Source organism: Aspergillus alliaceus (genome assembly GCF_009176365.1).
Source record: "Aspergillus alliaceus strain CBS 536.65 unplaced genomic scaffold BDW43scaffold_2, whole genome shotgun sequence".
Lineage (NCBI taxonomy): Eukaryota > Fungi > Ascomycota > Eurotiomycetes > Eurotiales > Aspergillaceae > Aspergillus > Aspergillus alliaceus.
The window spans coordinates 1,404,768-1,426,244 of NW_022474685.1; the positions used below are offsets into that span (position 1 = coordinate 1,404,768).

The 21,477-nt window shown below is 48.0% G+C and overlaps 7 protein-coding genes across 7 annotated transcripts; 4 read left to right on the forward strand and 3 right to left on the reverse strand.

Annotated features, from left to right (window-relative positions):
• Window positions 1-96: 96 nt before the first annotated feature.
• Window positions 97-1,354, reverse strand: BDW43DRAFT_306071 (uncharacterized protein; the record flags this gene model as incomplete). The annotated part of the gene is made up of 2 exons (XM_032045943.1): window positions 97-443; window positions 1,159-1,354. The coding sequence occupies 2 exons, from the start codon at window positions 1,352-1,354 to the stop codon at window positions 97-99; spliced, it is 543 nt and encodes a 180-aa protein (XP_031906024.1).
• A 1,850-nt stretch (window positions 1,355-3,204) lies between these two features.
• On the reverse strand, window positions 3,205-4,422 carry BDW43DRAFT_306072 (uncharacterized protein; the record flags this gene model as incomplete). Its single annotated transcript, XM_032045944.1, has 4 exons — window positions 3,205-3,400; window positions 3,489-3,756; window positions 3,831-3,990; window positions 4,063-4,422. The coding sequence occupies 4 exons, from the start codon at window positions 4,420-4,422 to the stop codon at window positions 3,205-3,207; spliced, it is 984 nt and encodes a 327-aa protein (XP_031906025.1).
• A 1,471-nt stretch (window positions 4,423-5,893) lies between these two features.
• On the forward strand, window positions 5,894-7,571 carry BDW43DRAFT_319416 (putative exo-polygalacturonase). Its single transcript, XM_032048911.1, has 6 exons — window positions 5,894-6,175; window positions 6,234-6,499; window positions 6,561-6,640; window positions 6,691-6,932; window positions 6,995-7,064; window positions 7,136-7,571. The coding sequence occupies exons 1-6, from the start codon at window positions 5,933-5,935 to the stop codon at window positions 7,495-7,497; spliced, it is 1,263 nt and encodes a 420-aa protein (XP_031906026.1). The 5' UTR covers window positions 5,894-5,932; the 3' UTR covers window positions 7,498-7,571.
• A 1,463-nt stretch (window positions 7,572-9,034) lies between these two features.
• On the forward strand, window positions 9,035-10,379 carry BDW43DRAFT_296510 (uncharacterized protein; the record flags this gene model as incomplete). The annotated part of the gene is made up of 5 exons (XM_032044228.1): window positions 9,035-9,141; window positions 9,822-9,928; window positions 9,966-10,074; window positions 10,226-10,282; window positions 10,313-10,379. The coding sequence occupies 5 exons, from the start codon at window positions 9,035-9,037 to the stop codon at window positions 10,377-10,379; spliced, it is 447 nt and encodes a 148-aa protein (XP_031906027.1).
• Window positions 10,380-11,404: 1,025 nt separating this feature from the next.
• On the forward strand, window positions 11,405-13,733 carry BDW43DRAFT_260836 (curved DNA-binding protein (42 kDa protein)). Its single transcript, XM_032040246.1, has 5 exons — window positions 11,405-11,703; window positions 11,933-12,016; window positions 12,091-12,195; window positions 12,278-13,075; window positions 13,167-13,733. The coding sequence occupies exons 1-5, from the start codon at window positions 11,673-11,675 to the stop codon at window positions 13,364-13,366; spliced, it is 1,218 nt and encodes a 405-aa protein (XP_031906028.1). The 5' UTR covers window positions 11,405-11,672; the 3' UTR covers window positions 13,367-13,733.
• A 1,580-nt stretch (window positions 13,734-15,313) lies between these two features.
• On the forward strand, window positions 15,314-18,712 carry BDW43DRAFT_306075 (putative PHD finger domain protein; the record flags this gene model as incomplete). The annotated part of the gene is made up of 6 exons (XM_032045945.1): window positions 15,314-15,391; window positions 15,451-15,629; window positions 15,724-15,934; window positions 16,007-16,193; window positions 16,270-18,208; window positions 18,265-18,712. 6 exons carry the CDS (start codon window positions 15,314-15,316, stop codon window positions 18,710-18,712), a joined length of 3,042 nt encoding a protein of 1,013 aa, XP_031906029.1.
• Window positions 18,713-19,166: 454 nt separating this feature from the next.
• Window positions 19,167-21,475, reverse strand: BDW43DRAFT_75137 (putative lectin family integral membrane protein). The gene is made up of 7 exons (XM_032050470.1): window positions 21,010-21,475; window positions 20,884-20,950; window positions 20,753-20,823; window positions 20,521-20,701; window positions 20,274-20,468; window positions 19,714-20,221; window positions 19,167-19,643 (listed from the first exon to the last, which is right to left on the reverse strand). The coding sequence occupies exons 1-7, from the start codon at window positions 21,096-21,098 to the stop codon at window positions 19,516-19,518; spliced, it is 1,239 nt and encodes a 412-aa protein (XP_031906030.1). The 5' UTR covers window positions 21,099-21,475; the 3' UTR covers window positions 19,167-19,515.
• Window positions 21,476-21,477: the final 2 nt, after the last annotated feature.

The window sequence follows — 21,477 nt, forward strand, 5'->3', positions numbered from 1 at the left end:
TATGTAATCTCTGTATCGAAACGAAGAAACTCCCAGTAGCTGGCTCTGACCCGCGCAACAGCGAGATCTTTGCACGCTTGATCAAACAGGAAATTATCACTTTGCAGCTTCTATTTTCTCTAAGAATTTTTGGAGAAGCTTCTCAAACTTTGGTGTGTAATCCCGTCGACCGTAATCGTCGTACAGCTCTGCGTCGGCTAAAGCATCGCCTCCGTGGACTTTTATGTTCGCCCGTTCGATCATTCGACACTCATTGTCACTGGCATTATGTAGCTTGTCGCGTTTGTAAGTTAACAGAAAGCGCTCCCTGGCTATCTTTTCATACCGGTTCAGGTTTTCACGTTGCTCTCTAAGCTGTCGTAGTTCTCTCAGGATTTCGATGGCTTCGCTGGCCGTTTGTGCCAGTGCCAGTCCTTTATCGTTGCCAACGACAATATCGGCACCTATATGTATTGTTTGAGGGGCTCTCCTGGAAGGGTTGAGGAGAGTTTTCGTTTCATCTCGACGGCCGTGTCGGTGTCTGTGGTTAGAGCCGGAAATTTTCCTTCCTTTATTTGATAGGCAAGGCACAGGAGCAGGTGGGGGAGGGGCAAACTTGTGCAACAAGGCAAACGCACATATATAGATAATTTAGGATGAAAATAAGTAGGTTTAAAAAATTATTATTAGTTAGGGGCTCTGTATAAGGTTAAGTGAGACCCTTATATCCCCAGAACTTGACCACAGTAAACTTCCTGAGTGAATGCTTGGTATATAATATTCATCATCACGGAAAGTGTCAGATAAGTAGCATTGGTGGCAGCCAGTTAGGGCAGATGAACACCGTAGAGATAAGTAAATATCTCAACCTTCAGAAGGTCCCTCTCAACAGGTTACATGTAGTTGATGAAATGTGTGGCATAGAAGAGGCTTTATATCCCTTAAATCACGGAAAGATTTCTGTGCTACATTGGAGTGAGTATAGCATAATAATGCTACTATATCCATTGTTAGAATGAAACTAGCGGGCTTAGAGTCCTAAGTATCATAGCGCCCCTACCTCAGTGAGTACCCATGTAGTCTATCAGAAGCGGAGCGAACAACATAGGAGAATGTCCAATTATTTGCCAGTCTGTACCTGCTGTGGAATTATTCCAGCGTTGATATAAACAACCACACCAAGGCCAGCCTCCTCCCGGTCCGTACCGAAGTCGACACCATAGATCGGGGAACAAGTGGTAAGTCGTCGATATTCAATTCGGTTTTTGGGTGGGGCGTTGATACCAAAGTCGGCATGCGAATCCAAGAGGCCAGTATCCATTGCAAAAGCGGTCATTGAACGTGCACAGGCACTTTGCAAAGGGACAGGAAACATGTTGCTTAGTAGTAAAAGGTAGGCTTTGGCGAACGTAACCTCCACAAACTAAAGATGAACTTCCCTGATAACATTGGTTCGCATAGGCTGCCGCCTGTTTTGTACCTTCCAGCAACTTGGATAAGTATATCCTGTCCGTACCCGATCCCGCCTTTGACTTAGCTCCACCACAGTGGTGGCCAGGTATTATCAATGTATTGCCTGGCAATTTGGTCACTACGATGTTAAAACACCCGAAAACCCCACACAAGGCTACGTTGAGGCGTGCTACGAGGATCAAGGGAAGGGTTCAAAGTAACCCTCGGGGAGCCTTTCTACCAGCGGACCATGCTAAGGTGGTGAATGCCCATGCTGCTGCTGTCCCTGACCCGCTGTTTCGAAGAATCACCTGGCGACTGTGATGTAGAGAGCCCCGTTTTTCAGAAGCAGGTGTAGCATTGATTTGGTGTATTATAAATCAGATAATTTGCCATATTATTGTTCCGGCGAAGATCACGAAGGTGGCGAGAAAGGCCGTCAACACTCCAGCATATTCTTGGGGGAGGGTGAGAGTGGCCCCGCGAATTTGTCCATGAGACCAATTGATCCAAACTCCAGTGCAGACCCCAATTGTGGAAGACATAGTAAGTACGGACAACAACCGCCCACGGGGAACTTGAAACGCAAAACCTGCGGAGCCTCATATTGTTGGAGTTGGCAGGGTTAACCCGGCCACTGTAGGTTCTAGCAGGGTTGAATGAGCTTCTTTGTATCTACAGCACCATGATCTAGGTAACGTAGTAGATCGGGTCGTGAAGTCCCTAGCGGCATGCTTAGTGTACAGTACTAGGGCTCGTAAGTCGCGTAATCTGCATCGAAAGGGGTTAGCGGGTGTGAAGCGGCGCTGAGATTAGGTTCGGAGTATCGAATATCGGCACATCCTGCCGATGGGCAAATGGCACGATGGTGGAAGTCGAGGTTTAGATCTTATATGACTGACCTTATAGTATCGACTCTACGTACCACGTTGCTATCTCCCCTCTAACTGACCCCTGTGGCTACGAATTTACGAGTCCTTGGATCCAAGGATGAGTACTCAGACAGAGGAAGGTAAGGAGGCGTACTTGTCTAATGGCGAGAATAGCCAATAATTAATGTAAGCTGATCGAAGATAGTCCAGAATCAATTTTCTGTACGAAATGCATACCAATACCCATCCATAAATGCATAATCAATGTCCTTGTTTGCCTTGGGCTTTGTTCTTGACGCTAGAGAAAGTGCCCCATGTTAGTTAGGTTGGAGAAAGAGGTTAAGCTAAACAACCTCCTCCACAACGTTCTAAATTGAATATATTCTGAGTGCTGTATGTAGAACTGAGTAGCAACCCGATTATTTGCAGAGCAACTAACCTTCCCCCCTCCCCCCTTTCCTTTTTCTCTTTGATATTAGTAATTATATATTGTCATCTCTCGGGCTGTCGCTTGAGAGTTGGGTTATCATGAAGTGAGGGAAAAAGAAAGCTACTGAGCTGCCAGGGTAACATTCTTCCTACTGATTCGCTGGACTCACATACATCTTTATTATTGTAGATGGTTCATAGCACTAAATTTTGATGATTTAATGAGGATTATAACGTTATTCAGAATCTTTGATAGGGGGTAGTCAGGGGCTCTCAATTGGCTGCGGAAAGAGATGGCAATCTATTCTAAATTGTTTTCTTATCTATGGGCATCATGGTAGCCAATGCTCCAGCCCCTCTCACCTGTGAACGTATTTGACGGTGAAGGTCCTTTCTTCGCCGACGTCCCACTACGATTGTGTTGCATATGAGCTTTGACCAAGTGGCCTGCGGCGAGTAGCAGAGCAGGTGCTCAATTCGCCCGCCAGCACGGCCGCGGCACTATATGAGCCGACTGCTGAGTATTTTCGCCGGGATTGATGGGATGAGCACCGCGCACTCCAAGCAAGTCCAACATGGCTCCCTGGGCTTCAAAAATATTGCCTCCACCAGTGGTTTTGACCTCCATCGAGGTCATGGAGACGGCAATATGCAGGTTATCACCGATCCTAGGGTTCACCGTTAGCACTATCCTTAGGAAAGGAAAGACAGGAAAGAGAGGAACCGACTTCGTCATTGTCGTGATACAACTACTACTCTCCACATTCTGCGCTGGGTCCCGACCGGTGGCCAGTAACACAGCCTGGACCAGGTTGGAGGCATGGGCGTCGAACTCGCCCATACTGCCGGCCATGGCGCCGCCGCCCAGGTTTTTGGCGGCGTTTCAGCTCAACCAGCGAATTCACCTCAGTCTTCAGGATGCTACGGAGGGTGTAGGCGGGGACTGTGGCCTCTGCAACCGCTGACTTGCACCGGCCACAGATCAAGTTAACAGCGGCAGACTTCTTGTTAGCGTAGAAGTTGCCTGACAGCGTAATGGTGCTCATATCCGGGAAGCCGTGGGCGGTCGTTGCCTGCAGGGCCTTTCCACTCCCTTACAAATCATGTTCATTCCCATCGCATCGCCAGTCGTGGTGCGGAAGCAGATATGGAGGCACTTGCCGGGGGCCATCGTTAGGGTTTGTAAGCGGGCAAACCGGCTGGTGGCATTGAAAGCGTCGGTGAGAACCTCGCGGCCTTTTGGCGACTCGACCCAGCGCTGGGCTTATCAGCGGCAAGCTTCGCGGAGGGGAAACTCAGGCAGAGGCCCCGCGTCATGCAGTCACAGCACCGAACCCATGCTTGGCCCAGTGAGGAACGAGAGCCATGGACTCCCGATCCAGTATCCTAGTGATATAGGATTGCCCTTCATACGGGGTCGCTCGATTGTCCATGTAGCATCCTCACCCTTTGAGGTGACCAATTCAAGGGCTTGGGTAACATTACCTAAATGGCCATGTGGGACTCGAAAGACAAACATGAACACATTGGATAAGGATGTGAACAGGGCGAGGGCTTGTGGGATGGGCTCTGCGCCTACAGACTCGGCCAATGTGTCCGATAGAAAGGGAAGGCTGCTATTGACGGATGCACTATGAAACGTGAGATTGATGAGGGCCCAGTGACAATCAGCCGGATAAAAAAATAACATGTTAGATCAGTACGAAGATTTGACAGGGAAGACCTATCATGCTTTGCCATGCCCAGCCCCCTCAGTCACGCCATCCACCTGCCATATCTACGAGCTTGTCTCCCCCAGGCGAAGGCCGTGGCTGCCCCAGGGGAATGATAGGACGTCCAAGGGGGCTGCTGCGTCAGACATGGCCAGGGTCCTACGTTGGCTGCAAGAAAGGACATTTCCAAAACATGGAGCTCTGCCGTTGCGGCGAGCAGGGCAGTGACGAGCAAAGTGTGAATGGAATGCCAACACGCTTGGCTGACCACTACACGTACCCCCCTGGTCACTTGATGCTGTACCCAGTCAGTCACAGATACCATGGAGATGAAATTTTGGCTCAGAGATTGTTGGTCAATTAAGACGGTTGAAAGGAGATATGTACTGCGTATCCTACGCGAAAGTGCCGAGCCGCGTTGGGGAGTACTTCGTAAGACTAGATAAGGAGTGCGGTCATTTACAAACTTGCTGTGCGGTAATATCAGTCTCTACTGATACCCACACTGCACAACTAATATGCACGGCGGCTGTTTCCTATTCGGATGTTAGCTTAGGCCTCCTTGGGACCCCTAGGCTCTTCCATATTAACCCTGGTAACATTGTCAACCCTAGGTGGATTGCAGATATATATGATTACCCAATACAACCTACAGCCAAATCCTACCCAACCCACTAAATATGACAGCCTGCCTACTGTAAACTCTAGCTATTATTTTATCTTATCTAAATCTATCCAAATATCTATAAGATGACCGGCTTGGGAAGGATCGGAAGGCCTTATCTAACAGAGTAGACCTACAGGGAGAATGACTTATTCACTCCCTCCCAATCCAACCAGAAAGCATGCTTCGAATGGTCGACCGTTGTCTGCAGTAATAAAATTAAGTACTCAGCCTTAGTCTTTGTGACACTCTTACAATAGTGATGGGCTGTATATAGATCAGCAAGCTTTAGTGTGTGCACGCTTTAGGGGCCATGTTGTAGCCATGTGAAGTGTGACATAGCACAAGGAGTAACTGCTTCCAGGCCACTCACTAAGCTTACTGTATCTGAGAATCAGTGAATGGTTCAGAGCGGGAATTGGTTAGATCCATGTTAACAATTGGGGGGCTATGCGCCGGTCTTATTCTGCCATCTTCTTGTCAGCCTGGCCTTTAGTTCAATCCTTCTTCGCTATTAGATCAACCGAAGTCCGACTGACTAGGTCATGATACCCCGCATTTTCTTCACAAAGCCAGGGACGAAATCGCTAATCGTCTCGGCAGCGGATAACTACCTGTTCTGACTGAGATAGGAGAAAGATTCTATTCGTGCGAGAATAATTTCCCTCTCTTTAGAGTCATCGGTTCAAAACGGATGCACACCGTAGAGGTGAGGTGTCTGGCTTCTACCTCTTTAAGTTCTGGTAGACAGCCCTTAGACTTGTCGTATAAGTAAGCTGGCCTAGTGTGTGTTCGGGAGCGTTAGACATGTGACATTGATCACAATGTATCTTTCGCGAGTGTTTTGTCTTGTAGCATTGGTATGGGTGACTGCTGGCAGGGAAACCTGTGTCGTGCCAGCTGGAGGCTCAAATGCCACCGATGATGCGCCTGCCATTATACAAGCCTTCAAGGAATGTGGCCACGGAGGCAAAGTAGTATTCAAGCCAACAACATACTACGTCAATACCGTTATGAACATTTCGTGGCTGGAAGATGTCGACATTGATATTGGAGGAACACTTCTGGTGAGTTGTCCCAGTTCTTAACAATCCATGGTCGTGTATGTTCTCATTGGCCTTTTAGTGGAGTACAGACATAAAATACTGGTTAAACCATTCTCTACCAGTCGGATATCAGAATCAATCCACAGCGTTCATTCTTGGGGGCAATAATGTTCGAATCAATGGCCATGGTATAGGGACGTTGGATGGCAACGGGGATACCTGGTACCAATGGATACGAGAGCAGCCGAACACCTCCAACTATCCCGGTCGTCCGCATGCCATCACTTTCAGTGGCCTCACACACTCTGTGGTTCGGGGCCTCAACTTTTTACGCAGTCAGATGTGGTAAGTTAGTTTCCAGCTCCTCTGTACCAAATTGCTGAGCAAAGAAATTCACTGTTGTCAGGACGATGTCTATTATATATAGTCACCACGTTGAACTTGATAGTATACTCGTCAACAACACCGGAAATCGTGTCTCAAGCTGTAGGTGCCTTGGAATTCGCTTACGCAAATTATTGCTAATTTTATTACAGCAAACACGGACGGAGCTGACACCATCAGATCCTCGCATATTAAATTCAACAACTGGACCGTGTACAATGGTGACGATAGTATCTCACTTAAGGGTAATAGCACTAATATTAGCATCACAAACTCCAATTTCTACAATGGACTAGGAATTGCATTAGGAAGTATTGGCCAGTACAAGAACCAATTCGAAACCATCGAGGGCCTCAATGTGATAAATGTCAACTATCATAATACTCTTCATGCGGTAAGGAAAGCTCCATAAGTCACATACCGAAAACTTAATTGACGAGTGTCTGTGGCCGATAGGTGTACTTCAAAACATGGACAGCTGAACAAAACGGATATCCGCCCAATGGCGGTGGCGGTGGAGTGGGATGTAAGCTCATTGGGAAAGGAAATATCTATAGCACGCCATTAAAGCAGATGCACTAATTTAGGATATACTAGATGCTTCCGATATGACGTTCAAAGATCTCAAGGCTTCATCTCTCCGTGGGGCCGCGATTGCAATCTCGCAGTGTACCCGATTCAGCGGCGCTCCTGGTACAGGCAACTGCACCAACTCTAAGTTTCAAATCCGTGATATTTCAGTCCTCAACCTAAGTGGTACAACCAAATCCACCAGGATCGCAAGTTTCCAGTGTAGTGCTGTAGCGCCCTGTACTGACATTTCGCTCTCCGGTATCGACCTTGAGCTGACAAATGGAACGGCGGCTTCAGTGTTTCTATGTGGAAATGTGAAGAGCCCGAGAGGCTTTGAATGTACAGGGCCGGTGTGTGAGGGGGGCAGTGCGACGGGAGAGTGTTGAACCCCCGTTGATATGTAACTAAGTCTTGAGAGTTGAAGTATTACGAGATCAGTTCTGCTATTATGAAACTAAACACTGTTGTGATCTCAGGGGAAAGATGGGGGTGAAGCCTTCAGGGGCTGAAGTTGGTGATCCGGCCAAGCCACTAGGATCACGTGGTATCGTATAGATTCATATCAAACACATAAGACAGGATAGCAAGGCCGGCAAGTGCAAACTCTATGATAGCTTACCGGTATTATACATATTAACTTCTGAAGAGTCATCGTACTCTATTCCGGCAATACAATAGTATACCATATATCATGATGGAGCTGGTGTAGCTCACTTGTATGGGATTGACTGTCTTAAGGTCTAAGTCTATCATACAGAGATTCCTTGGTGTTGTGGTCAGGTCACGTGGTTTCTGCCTTAGGCTTCCACAGGCTCTGACATATCACAAAATTGCAAATATTGACGCGAAATAAACATATCCAACTCTCCTCACATCCTTTGGGTTTTAGGCTTCGCGGAACCCTATCCGGTGGAAGATTTGCAGAGGCCACCTCTGATACTAGAGTCTGAGGGATACGTATTTCCCAGGCCATCCGGCCACCCTTTTGAAATTTGAAGTCATACCAAACACCATATAATTGGAAAAAGGCGATATCGTTCTTGATATGAATCTATACGAGACCACGTGATCCTAGTGGCTTGGCCTTGATCACCGAACTCCAACCCCTGAAGGCTCGACCCATTAGTTGTAGAGAGAAGAAAGCGGTTGAGAGAGTCGATAGAGTCGTCCATAGAATTGAGAATCTATTGAAATGGCATCCAATTTTCAGTAGGCTACGTACGTGTAGCTGATACAGCCTCATCCTGCCATTCTTCCCCCTAAGATCACAACAGTTCTACAGATCGGCCTGTAGTAATAGGTATAAAATGATTCTATAGCCAGCGCAGGCCGATTTTATTGCTCGTCCAATTATTAGGATTTATTTTAAATCTCTAATCAGATAGGATCTTTCGATTCTCGTACCAGGTCTCTATATACACTTTGTCTTTAAAAGTGATACAGGGAAGTAGGGCCTATTTATTAGAACTAATATATGCTACAGAGGTAGCCCATTTCCGGTTCCCTGATTACACAAAGCATAGCTTTCCTTGCGTATTAGATCTAGTAACTACCTGAGCAGTAGCTACTAGGCCTATTGTAAATCCAGTTTCATCAAAATTATAGATATCGCTTGACACAATACTACATTGCTCAAATCCTTCAGAGTCCAGTATCTCACCTCATCGGCTAGCGTGCGAACGATCTCTGTCCCCGTGGCCTTCATGGCACCACTGTTGGTTAGCATCCAATACCTCCCAATATCGACGGAATGTAGTCTATGGGCGCCTTTCCCATGGAGTTCGTCTTGCATACCCGGATTATCCATGATCGACCAAAGCCGTTGATCAGCGTCGATTCATTCCTTGGTTAACTATTACACCATCAGTATCACTCTCACGCACCCAGATATTGACCGTACGAGATCTGTCACTTGACCTACCTATGAAATTTGAGACTTGTCTCATTCACATATATTCCCCAGAGCTCGCCCTGTATACTCCGATTGTTACTGATCAGCAAATAACTCCGTTGGCTAGCGCTACAGCAGCGTTATTGTGTTCATCCTGTTAAGGTAGTGGTGTAGTTAATACAAATATCCGAAAAGATAGATGTTCGTAAGTCTGTTCGGCTTGGCTATTCTGTTCTAGTACGAGTAAGTGTCATTCGTTGACAAGTATGTAGGCCTAAACAAACACTCTACGCTCCAGACTTAACTCAATTTCTAAAGAATGGAAGGATATCCAAGGCATTGATGTATTTGGCATAGCTAGCAGGTTACTCTTTTGCTTCTGCGGGGTAGATAGAAGACTAGATAAATAGGAAAGGTACGCCCAGCACAGTACCTTGCCTTGACTGAGGATATACTGTACCCTTGCACTTCTAGTTTTCTTTCTTTTATCTACATTGGTAACCACCATCTCTCAAAGGAAATGGAGTCTCATGTTAATTCTCATTCTCACCTATTGCGAAGCGTCAAGCCCCGACCACTCTATATTCGAATTTATTACTCATCTTCTCCTCTTGGCCTGGGGCCATTAATCCTCACTGGAAAGCTTTGATCCCTATGATGAACGCAAGAATTGACAGGTATAGTGCGAACAATACGATACTTCTTAACTCTAACATGCCCTATCTCTGTTTCGTTCTACATATTATTATCTTCTTCTGTATTATTTCTGCCATTTCTACTCTATGCACCTAAGAAAAGTTTAATACTAACAATCAAAAGCCTCTTCCCTGAGCCAACGAAGGCCACAAAGCTAGAAAGATGTGACTTTGCTCATTTCGCCGCAACCTGGTGGCCCCTGGCTGGCTTCAATCTTCCTGTCCCTTTGGGTCTTTACCTGGGACGACCAAATAGATGAAACAAAAGGTTCCCCGAAGGGTGTCTTTGAAGCAGTCGAACAATATCGTCGTGAAACTATTCACTTTGTGGCTCAATGCCTCGATTTAGAGCTCACTAAGGATAGCCTCTATTCAGAGTTTTGATGTGATTAGCGAGGCTCTTCGTAATTCATATATCTATGATTGTCGTTGCCTTTGTTTTGGTTCCATTTTTCATCCTTCTAGTATCTGAATTTAGAATGACTCTAACCATCCTTGGTCTTCAGAACAACGTCAGATGTTCCTTAGAGAGATGTCCTTTTTCATGATGATGTCACAAGTGGAACAAAAGGCAAAACCCAAAGGGTAGGTTCCCAATCCTGAGGAATACTGGAGAGTGCGGATGGGCACTAGTGCAGTGGGCATGATTTGTGCTGTCATTGATGATCATGACATGATATAAATACGGAATGAAGCGAATGTTATCGTTTCGACGTAAGCAGTTAACCTACCCCAAGGCAGTTACTGTAATCTATTCGCCAACATTTGTTTTCCCATGACAGATTGAACGATATTTACTCTCTGAAGAAAGAAATTGTATGTCGCATAACAGGGTAGCCCCATCAACTAATCAGCCCTAATAAGATCCATAGGATCCGGATGTTATGTATAACCTTATCCCTGTCCTTTGCGTGTCGCTAGGGAGTCCGCAAGCAGCCATAGATAATGCCCTTCGATCACTCATCCAGTCAGTGGGTCGCTTGAATGTAGCGGCTAGGTGGCTGCTGCACAAGATCGAGATGGAGGATAAGTTCTCACTATCCCCAGAATCTAAGAGCGATGTGGAGGAGTTTATTCGCAGTTGCCAGTTTAAATTGTACAAGCTGTTTGTATTGGATATGAGTGGTAATCCTTCAACTCTACATCTAACCCTAATTCGCTTCAAGTCTTCGTACGAACAGGTACAGTGTTTGGTTTGCTCCCCAGAGCTCTGACAGTGGCATTGTTTTTGCATTTGTGAGGGGGGAGTAGGGTACTACTTCGCATCTATTTACAAACAAGCCTACCGATTGACTCGAGAGATCAGAATGGCACAGGACTGATTTCTTCATTGAGGGATTTTTAAAAACGGCGCTCTTATTCCGGGTTAGTGCTCGGGGTTTAATAAAGCATGATTTGTTTACTTTTGTTGTGAATTAAGTGTCTGGTGACCTCTGGTGATGTCATACAAGGAGCTTCACTTTTTAGATTGAACTTTACTTGAGATACAAGGAATGAAGACACATACACACATTGATTTTTCAATGTGAAGGACGATACTGTGAGGCATTAGGGAGTACCTAATTAAGTGAGACGTGAAGTTTAGACCATTAGAATGTATGAGAAAGGAAAAGCCTGTGACCAGAGTATTGCTGACAACATTGCGGCAGGCGGTCTCGTGACATGTGGTAATACCAATACGAAGCCCTACATTGTAGTGAAATCATTCCTGCAAAACCCCACCTGTGTGCAGGCAGAAAACCAAGAAAAAAGACCCCGCCGAAGCCTCTCGTATTGTGTACCTGCTACGTAAGAAAAGGATGGGGACTTCCTCTTACTAGTAAGTACTTTTGACTCCATCTTAGTTCTCCAGCTCCGTCTCAGCCCATTTTTCCATCCTTTCTCCTCTTGAGCTTTCAAAAGTCTGTCCAACTAGAAACTTTTTGATCCTTAACGACGCCTCGCACCACAGCGAGGACCATTCATACTATACACAATGGCTGAGACTCAGGCCCCCGCCGAGGTTGGTAAGTGTTCGCTCCCAAGTACCCCTCCGTCTGCCGATTGAAAACGTTTTGTGGGTTTCCCTCCCGCTTGCTTCGTCGTCATGGTGTGGGTTCGGTTGGCAGCACAATTAACAGCGCTAGAGCTGTAGAGAAACATCACCTTTTTGTTCTGTCTATGACGCTTCTACTGGCTTCTTCTGAATGTGTGGTGCTCTCGGCCATAACTAATCAAATGTCGGACCAATTCCAGACTACACCCTCAACAACCCCGATACCTTGACCAAGTACAAGACCGCCGCTACGATCTCGCACAAGGTCCTCGATGCCGTCTCAGGTGCGTAATTCCCGGGTTTTAAATATAGCGGCATGTCCACCGCTCTAGATCCATATTCTAATTTGGTTCTATAGCCCTGTGTGTGGAGGGTGCAAAGATCGTTGAAATCTGCCAGAAGGGTGACGAGATTCTCGAAGAAGAAATCGCCAAGGTCTACAAGGGCAAGAAGATCACCAAGGGTGCGTTACCATCGTAGTTCCGAGTAACCACTAGCTAGAAGCTTCATGCGCATGGCATATTGACGAGTCGCTGCCGGAAAAGGTATCGGTCACCCCACGACGGTCTCTCCCAGCTCCCATGTGACCCCATACACCCCATTGGTTTCCGACACCCAGGAGGCCGAGACCACCTTGAAGTCTGGTGAAATCGCCAAGATCCAGCTCGGTGCCCAGATCGATGGCTTCGGAACCATTGTTTGCGACCAGGTTGTTGTCGGCAAGGACGAAGTGACCGGCCGCGAGGCTGACCTCATTACCGCGACTCACTATGCCAACGAGCTTCTGCTACGCCTCATGGTACCCCCCGGCCTTTTGGCCGGTGGCTCCGAGGAGGAGAAGAAGAAGGCTGCCGCCGAGAAGGCCCCCACCCAAGCCCATATCTCCCAGCTAATCGAGAAGGTTGCCAAGGCCTATGACTGCAACGTGGTTGAGAACACCACCAGCTGGCAATTCGAGCGCAACGAAATCGAAGCTGAGAAGAAGATCATCCTTGCCCCCGGCGCCGGTGTGAAGGGTGAGGGTGTGCCCGACGTTGGTGAAGTCTGGGGTGTTGAGATTGGTCTCTCCCTGGGCTCCGGAAAGGTCAAGACGCTGCCCCTCCGCTCTACTCTGCACCGCCGTACCACTACCACCTACATCCTCAAGCGTCCCAGCTCGAGACAGACCCTGTCTGAGATTGTCAAGAAGTTCGGCCAGTTCCCCTTCAGCTTGCGCCAGCTGGATGATGAGAAGTCCGCTAAGGTCGGTGTCGTTGAGTGTGTCCGTGGCGGTGTCTTGAGGCAGTATGAGCCTGCCGGTGACGCCGACAACGCTCCTGTTTCTCGTCTCCTGACCACTGTCGGTATGTTGCTCCGTTCTTTGCGTTACGGGGCCCGCCGGAATGCTTCTTCCCTTTTCCTCACTTCCTTTTCTTTTGACTGACAATCATACAGCTATCACCAAGAATGGCCTCACCAAGCTCACTGCTCCCGCCACACCTGATTTTACCAAGGTCAAGTCAGACAAGAAGATCGAGGATGAGGAAATCCTCAAGATCCTTGAGCGTCCTTTGTCCAAGTCGACTGGCTCCAAGAAGAACAAGAACAACAAGAAGAAGGCCGCCAAGAAGACGGAGTCTGGCGACCAGGAGTAAATAAGTCGTTTGACTCGGCCACCTTTTGGCATATCTAGTGAACCGTAGGATAGGGAGATGGAATTGCTCCAGGCTATGGTCGGAGCCCCTTTTCGGAGTGCTCCAGGATGTTGATCAATCATGTCATTCAAATCCCTATTTCCATTTCGGAGAGAGGTGAATTTGTTACGCGAACACATGGAGTGAGAGGCATAGGTGGATAGGAGAATCCATATAAGATTTCCTGTCTTTTTTGCCATGGTGCCATCTTCAAACCCTTTGGCACGTAATTAGTTGAAAAGCGCGAAAGTTATGCATGAGGTGAATATAAAAAAGAAATTATGAGGTTTTGCTTACGGTTCTCATTCTATTCCTTATTTGCACAGTCTGAGTTTTCTCTCTTCCTCGTAGCCCAGTTAGTCTCGCGGTTACTGCTTTTGATCCCATCAACCTAGGGAATTATTTCTACTAATTACAGGCTATCTAACATATACCATCATTCAATGATGTTGGACACATTGCCCGAGGTACCACTAGTATGGGATCGACATATCGATCCCATATCTGTGTTTTATTGACGCCATCGAGGTCTGCGCATACTCATTCTGCAAAAGAGCAAAAAGCCCTGAGTTCTTGTTGCAAGAGAAACGCTCAATCGGCTCCTTCTTGTCCTTCTACTGTGAGGATGCTTTCATGTAACCCGGATTCTAGCAAAGTTACTCTCTTTATACCCGTCGGGATGAAGTCCATTGCTCCTTTCTCTCCATTGTTCGCTCTCTTTGACTCCTTGTCTGACCGGGTTTTAATGAGCAAGTAGTTATTACTACTGGACGGGGCGTGTAGCAGGCAGATAATACTGGACACCCGCGGCCCAAAGGGATTTAAGGTGGATGCAAGGATGAGTTAAAATTGAAGATATGTTGTCCTGCCTTGTCACGCGGATGCGCTTGTCGATGTTTGAGAAGCGTTGGACTGGAGTTGCATTGTCGTGGTCATCCGGCGCTGTGAATTGGTGGTGTGGGCCAAGCTGGTGTTCCGTTAGGTTCTTGATTCCTCTTCCCATCTTTCCTCCATCAATCTCACCCCTTCCAATCCCCTCCACCTTCTTCTTCCCTCTTGATCCCTCGCTCTTGGATATCTGTATATCCAGCCTGGGGCTAGCATTTCCGCGCAAGTAAAGACTTAGAAGCCTCTGGTTTTCTGTTTCCTTGTCTGCAGCGGCTATCTGTTGTTAGGTCAGCTCAAAACCTTTCACCTTCCGAAACCCAAGATCACTATAAATCTTTTGTCCAATTCTCATCGTTGTCATACTCAGCTACTTCAGACAAAGTCGTCTTTGCGTATTGCATGCTTTGTTGTGCCCCTGACCGAGAGTGGCATCTATCCACCTCTGCAGGACGGTCAGCCCCTCCTATCTCAGCTGTCATCGGTCTTCTTGAGACCTTAGGCAACACAGGAGCCTCATTCATCACGTCTATCGCTTTTGCGTGAGATATTTACCTGTGTTACATTTCAGTCCCCTCTCTTGTGGATCCTATTGTCCTCTTTACCAATCCAGGCTCTCTCCTATTACTTCCCCTTTTGGCTTCCCTTTTCTCGTCTATCATCCAACACGCCCTTTATACTAGTTCCATCGCACGTCTCTTTTGGCCACTTAAGGAGAGACAGCAGAGCCTGATCCTTCCGGAGAGCATTCTCTTGCCTCTTCCATCTTGACTCTCAACAAGTCCCCTTTTGGGCCTGCTCTTCTAGCCAGTCTATCCTGGCGTCTCTGGCTCGCTACCCAACGAGCCGCGACTACGTGTCGCCCACTCTTGTACTTCACCCAGGGTATCGTTACAAGATCTGTTCTGTCTCTAGTGAGTTCTTCTCGATCTCTATCTCGTTGCTGTCGTCTACCCCTTGTCCATCTGCTTGTCAGGAGATCCGTGTGCCGCTCTTGTTGAGGCATCTCCCATGTACACAACAATGCGATCCGATGATGATTGGATTTTGAAAGAGCTTGCCTACGAATTTCCATTGCTTGCCGTTGTTATTATGCTCATGGTTGATTACTGGCATCTTGCAATGCCTGCTTTGATGCATCATCTGTTAACCTGTTGAAGACAAAGAACACGTCACTTTCCCAGACAACACGGATAACCATCGCAATTGCTTTACAAAGACCTCAGTACTTCATCTACCGGCTAGTAAAGGCTTTTTGGTCATATTTTAATAATAGGTCTCAGCGCATCTATTGCCTCCCTTTCGCCACGACCTCCGAGGGGAGCTCAAAGTCTTCCTGGTAAGAAGCCTTCCTGTGAGATTTGTAAGAAAATTAAATGACTCAATTATAAATTGAGACATATTAGTCAACTACTAACCTTGTAACCTGCTAGTCTGAACACGCAAATTTTTGTGGTTGTTGGCTGCCTCCGCGGCATACCCCCTACGAAGCGTGATTGGGAACTCATCCTCGAAAACTCCCGTCGCTTCCAACTCCGCAATCTTCCTCCTTCTCATCAACCCGCAGACAGCGCGCGGGCTGGCCACGATTCCCACCAGCACCGCTGGGCACATCCGCTGTCTGCTTGTGGGTTCTGTTTCCTAGTGAGTATTTTTTTCTGTTTCATTAAATAAATCACCCCCCATAGCACTCTGCGCTAACCCTGCACTTCCTAGACCTTGCAACTTTTCGAGCCCTGGTTCTACAAAGATGGCTCGGAATCTCCGCTCTACGTCCCATGTCAGGTCGAACAACTCCCGTCCATCAACGCCGCTCCACGTGCCGACTGCCGCGAGTCCCGCTTCTTTTTTCACCGAATCTACGAGGCCTCGAAAACAACGGCGGACGGGCAGGCACAGCCGTGTAGCCACAGATCCTCCCCTTGAAACTCCGTCCCAAAGTCAATCGCAGCCAGTGCAAGCTAATGCCGGTGTATCAGACACGGTCAGTGATTCGCACTTGTCGGAGAAAGGCGCGGAATGGGTTGAGCCCCCTGTGAGAGCTCCGGCTCCAAGTTACAGAGACACCCCCTGGTCAGCTGTTTCGAGCGATGCGAACCCAGTCCTTGCAACCATGCGACCTTTAGGGTCAATGCCATCTGCTGCAGATATGCGCAAAGCAGGATTAGGCGCTATCAAGCCTAGTACACAGAATATTGCTGTCAGGAAAGACGAGCGGTCAGCACCGAACGGGGATCAAGAGATCAGCAAACCACAGACACCACTGACACCTGCTGAAGAGCCAATAGCTGAATCTATCCTTCCAAAGGACAAAACTGTGCAGGACGTGACTGCATTTACGACGATTCCTATCCCTGATTCGACGGACGTGGATGTGGAAAAACTTCGATCCGCAGTCGAGAACGCTCTCCATATGGCTTCTGAGACTGGTAATCGTCCAGTCATTCGCGGGCTGCTCCGTCTGTGGGAGACATGCGGTAAAGACTCTTTTGCATTATCTGTTTTGGAGGGTGTCTGTGGGGCGAATCCTGGAGCCCGTGAGCAGTCCGTGTTCCAAACTGTGATGCGTACTGCCTGGAAAGAGGTGCAATCAGAAGAGAGCACAGAAGTGGTGCCTGCTGCCACATCAAACGTGGGGCGTACTCGGTCTGCCAGTAGTGTCTCTTCTTTATCTTCTGCCAAGTCATTTGATGCCGAATCATTCGCCCCCGGCATGACTCAGGGAGCGGCGGGTGCTCGCGCCCGCGCTAGAGGAAGACACTCCAAATCTGCACAGAAAACTGTGGATAGTGAAGCTTCAGAGCCTCCCAGTCGCCGCTCTGCGTTTCCATCCAGTGACACTGCTCTTCAGCGGAGGCGTGCATTGGAGGAAAACCCCGAATTTTCGGCAGAAGCCGTCACGGCTAAACGGACTCGTATGCAAAGATCCCTGCCGAAGATTACTGCTCCTGAAAGTAGACTCCGCTCTTCGCTTATTTCCGAACCCCCTTCTGGTATCTCAACTCCTGCTCCTACTGCGGCTGGTCGATCTCAAACTGCCCCTGACAGAACCGTGGCCGACCATGAGGGACGATCGGAGAGCCCGGCGAGCAGCGATGCTGGTGATAACCGGCGCTTAACTCCTACAATTGCCGCTAGCAGGGAAAACAACGAGGAGAACAATGATTTCTGTCGAGAATGCAACGGCAGCGGTCAGCTCCTATGCTGCGATGGATGTGTCAACTCATTCCATTTTTCCTGTCTCAACCCACCTCTGGATCCTGCGAATCCACCCGAGGGGGATTGGTTCTGTCCAAAATGTTCCTTCACAAAACCCATGGCTTCATTACTTTTTGCCGTCGACAACGTTCCGCAGAAGGACTTTGCTCTTCCCGCTCGATTTCGTGGCTACTTTGCTGGCGTACGAACAGGCGAAGAAGGAAGATACGAAGAGGTCCTGACGTTCCCCAGGATCAATCCTCGAAGTGGGAGGAACCGTTCTGGTCGTTATGATGACCCGTTTTTGCTGAGAACGGTGGATGCGAAAGGCAAACTCATTCTCTGCCATGGCTGTGGGCGCACTACGAACGGTCGCCGACCAATTATACAATGCGATTTCTGTCCTCTCGCCTTCCATATGGACTGTATAGATCCACCACTAGCTATACCCCCTACCCAAAAGCCGGGTAGTGATCGTACATATCATAGCTGGATGTGTCCCGACCATAGTTGGCATGACAAATTTTTCATTGTCCAAGATGAGGAGGGCTACGACTTTGTGAAGCGCATTCGTCGTCCAAAAAATCCACGCTTGATAGACGTTGAAATACTTCCAGATGCAGAAGAAGACGAAAGGATAGAAGAACAAGAGGAAGAGGGTATCATGTATCGTGTTTCAGAAAAGGGGATTAAGCTCGATTTTATCGAACGAGTTAAACGGTTAGTAGTTCCTTGGAAGACATGCCTAACCTCTCTTTATCTAACAAACCTTGCAGGGAAAACGAAGAACTTGCAATGAAGAAAGCGTGCGCCGACAGGTACTTTGAGTATGTTCGTAAGCGGCATGACGAACTTACGGCTAAAGCCCACGCGTTCTATGCATCACAAACTCCGGAGGTGATAGAAGAGGATACAACTACTACAATTCTTAATTCGCGTACTGCCGCTGAGCGAGAGGCTGCGGCAAATTTGATCAGTTTTGCACGCGGCAGCAGCGCAGAAGTTGAGGATAGCAAGATAAGCCTTCTTATCGATCAGTTGAAAGCGAATGCCCCGGATTCTTTGCCTTCAGCCGAGAGCGAGATTGCATCACTTCGATCTTTGCAGCGGTTGATCGAACTACGTATAACGGACCTAAGGAATCACACGCTACCATCCCAGTCTCCAGCCGCCCAGTCCACAGACATCGATGTCGTGGACCCTCAACTTACAAGCCCGCCGTAATCGGAGGTTTCTATCGGTGATATTTGAGCCTTATACTCGCTTCTAGGTTACATAAATATCGCCCCTCCTACTTCATTTCTGAGCTGTCTTGGCTATCCGTCGATTCATAATACGCGGTCTTTTATGGGTCGGGCAAGCCTCTCGATTGGCGTACGGTAACTGTGTTTCATGTTGTGACGATCATTTTGTTGTTTCGCCAGGTTCCAATATCCCGCTTTTCTCAAATTTCAGCTCTCGGTGGTGGCTTGTTTGAGGTGTATACCGCAGACACACCAGGTGGATACATATCCTTTTTGTACGATATTTTAGAATTCTCTGTTTCGCATCATTAGCAAGGCATGAAGGGTGGACTGTTAGCATTGTCATTGGTGTGTTTCTCTTGTTTTCGTCTGTAAAGCTGTCTCAGGATTGGTTCGAACTGTCCAAGTACAGCGATCTACAGTCCAATTAAAAACCCCCAAAGTAAACAGCTAAGAATGAAGATTTCACATCTAAATATAAATATACAAGGAACCCAAAAAAAAACTACAATAAACAACAGTAGTCGGCTTACATCACGACCCCCGAACCGAAGCCATTCTTAAAGCACGAACACACCGAAACAAGAAAGCAGCGCAAAGCCGATGTAAAGTTAACATTACTACATGACTTTCGTGGATCTAGATTTCCGTGTCCTCCGTATTAGGAGGGGCAGAACAAAACAGTCGAAACGAGATTTGTATATCATGAATGCGAAGTTGTGCCAATTGCGAAACTATTCTTGTGCATAAGGGAGGGGAAGGTGATTTTTTTTGGTTAGCCGCTTAGAGGAATTTCTTGGGCATGTTAGCACGACGGCGCTTGTAAACGACATAAGATACCGCCAGGAAGACCTGGAAGGCGATGATGAGGAAGATGAAGAAGCCCATGCGGGGGGTGGACGCGGTGATTGCTGTTCAGTTGCGTTAGGGTCTAGTTTCTAGGAGATATGTATGTAGTTTATGTAGGAGGGAGAGACTTACCGTTGAGGACAGAGCCCTGGAGGTGCTCGGTTAAGGTCAGGTGAGAAGAACGGAGGGTATCCTGGAGCTGGTTGAAGCGGCTGTGGTAGTCCTTGCCTTCGAGGTCGCGCTGGATGCTCTGCAGGATCTGTTCCATTTTCTGGAGGCGGGCATCGAGGCTGGTGATTTGCTCCTTGGTGGCTAGTTTCTGCTGGAGGTCTAGGTGGCGGTTCTCACTTTGCTTGCCTTGGTTGCCGATTTCGCGGATGATGTTGCCAGTGGCCTTGTTGACGAGCTCAATACGGGCGGAGAGGTCGACATACTGTTCGTTGGTGGGCGGCTGGTCTGACCGGGGCTGTTGCTGCGTTTGACCCTGGGCGGCGACTGGTTGCCGCTGCTGCTGCTGCTGGACTGGGGGAGAGGCACCGGACTGGGCGGACTGCAGGACAAACTTGAAGATCTCGAACGAGTCGGGGTTTTCTGGTGTCGCGGCTGTCACACCAAAGGTGTTGCCAGCGGGAAGGGTGACCTTGTTCTGTGTTAGGGGTTATCTTGCACAGGACATGTATAATAAGGCTTACCTTGTTTGTGGCAAAGCAAAGTTGGTCATCGACAGTGACTTCGAGCATAGAATTCGTGTGCTTCAGACGAACAACGGAAGCCCGTCCAAGGTTGCGGTAAGAGTAATCGCAATGTCCGAAAGCAAGGCTGTCTACACTTTTATGGCTCTTATAGTCTGTTGTGCCATCGTTGAGGAACCCTCTAATGCTACCGCGCTAGAACCAAATCAGTATTGATAGAGAAGTGAGGAGACCGCGAGAGACCCACTCTTCCGCCGTGCATATCAACGACGAGCGCGAAGCCATCCCATTGGCCAACAGTGTAAATGCTAGATGAGCCAATCTTGCTCTGGCCGTCTTTCGCATACCAGAGCTGAAGGTTACCTCCTCCCCTCTCAACTCCAGATGCTCGGAACTGGAATTCAGCTGACCATTCCGAATGGGAGACACTGTGCTCATGGTTAGCCATTTGCATATGACAAAGAACTGATATAACTCACGGAGCCTGTGCCCAAGCGTAACCTCTGGTGTTGCCAGGATACGGGGGAGTAAGAATAAGTTTATTGGAGAGCTGGTGGAGTTAGAAATACTTTTCAACAGATATCAAAGGAATTGTACAACAAAGACATACGATCTGAGGAGAATGACCTTCTCCTCCGATTTGCCATCCTGGGATGGTGTCTCTGTTCGGCGATAGTCTAGAGAAAGTTGTCAGGGCGGCTGTGCATAACGCATAATAGAGAGGATTATTCATTACGTTTGACCGTAACCAAAGCTAGAGCCTTCAATCACAACCTGTGCCGCTGTGAGAGCAGCGAACAAGGGTAAGGAAATTTGAAACTTCATAGTGTCTATGCGATCAATCAAGTATCACTTCTTGTTCAAGTGCAACTCGATCTGGGCAAATGGCGGGAACAACGTCTTGAATATTCCAAGGAAAGGTAAAACAAGGAGACAAATTCCAAAGAACAACGGATGCCGGGTACTCTAGAGCGTCACTGATCTGGAGGGGCTCTTCGATTCAACAGCGCAGAAACAACACGAGTAGTGGTCCACCCAACCGCAATGGCGATCACGCAGTAGCGGATCTCTCTGACAATTGAGACTGTCGCCGGCGAAAAGTCGACCAAATGTTGAATGTTAAGGTTGGAGAGGACGACAGAATGACGGACCCCTATGTCCGAAGCTAATTCCATGAAGAAGCTGCAGCTACTCGAGCGCTAAT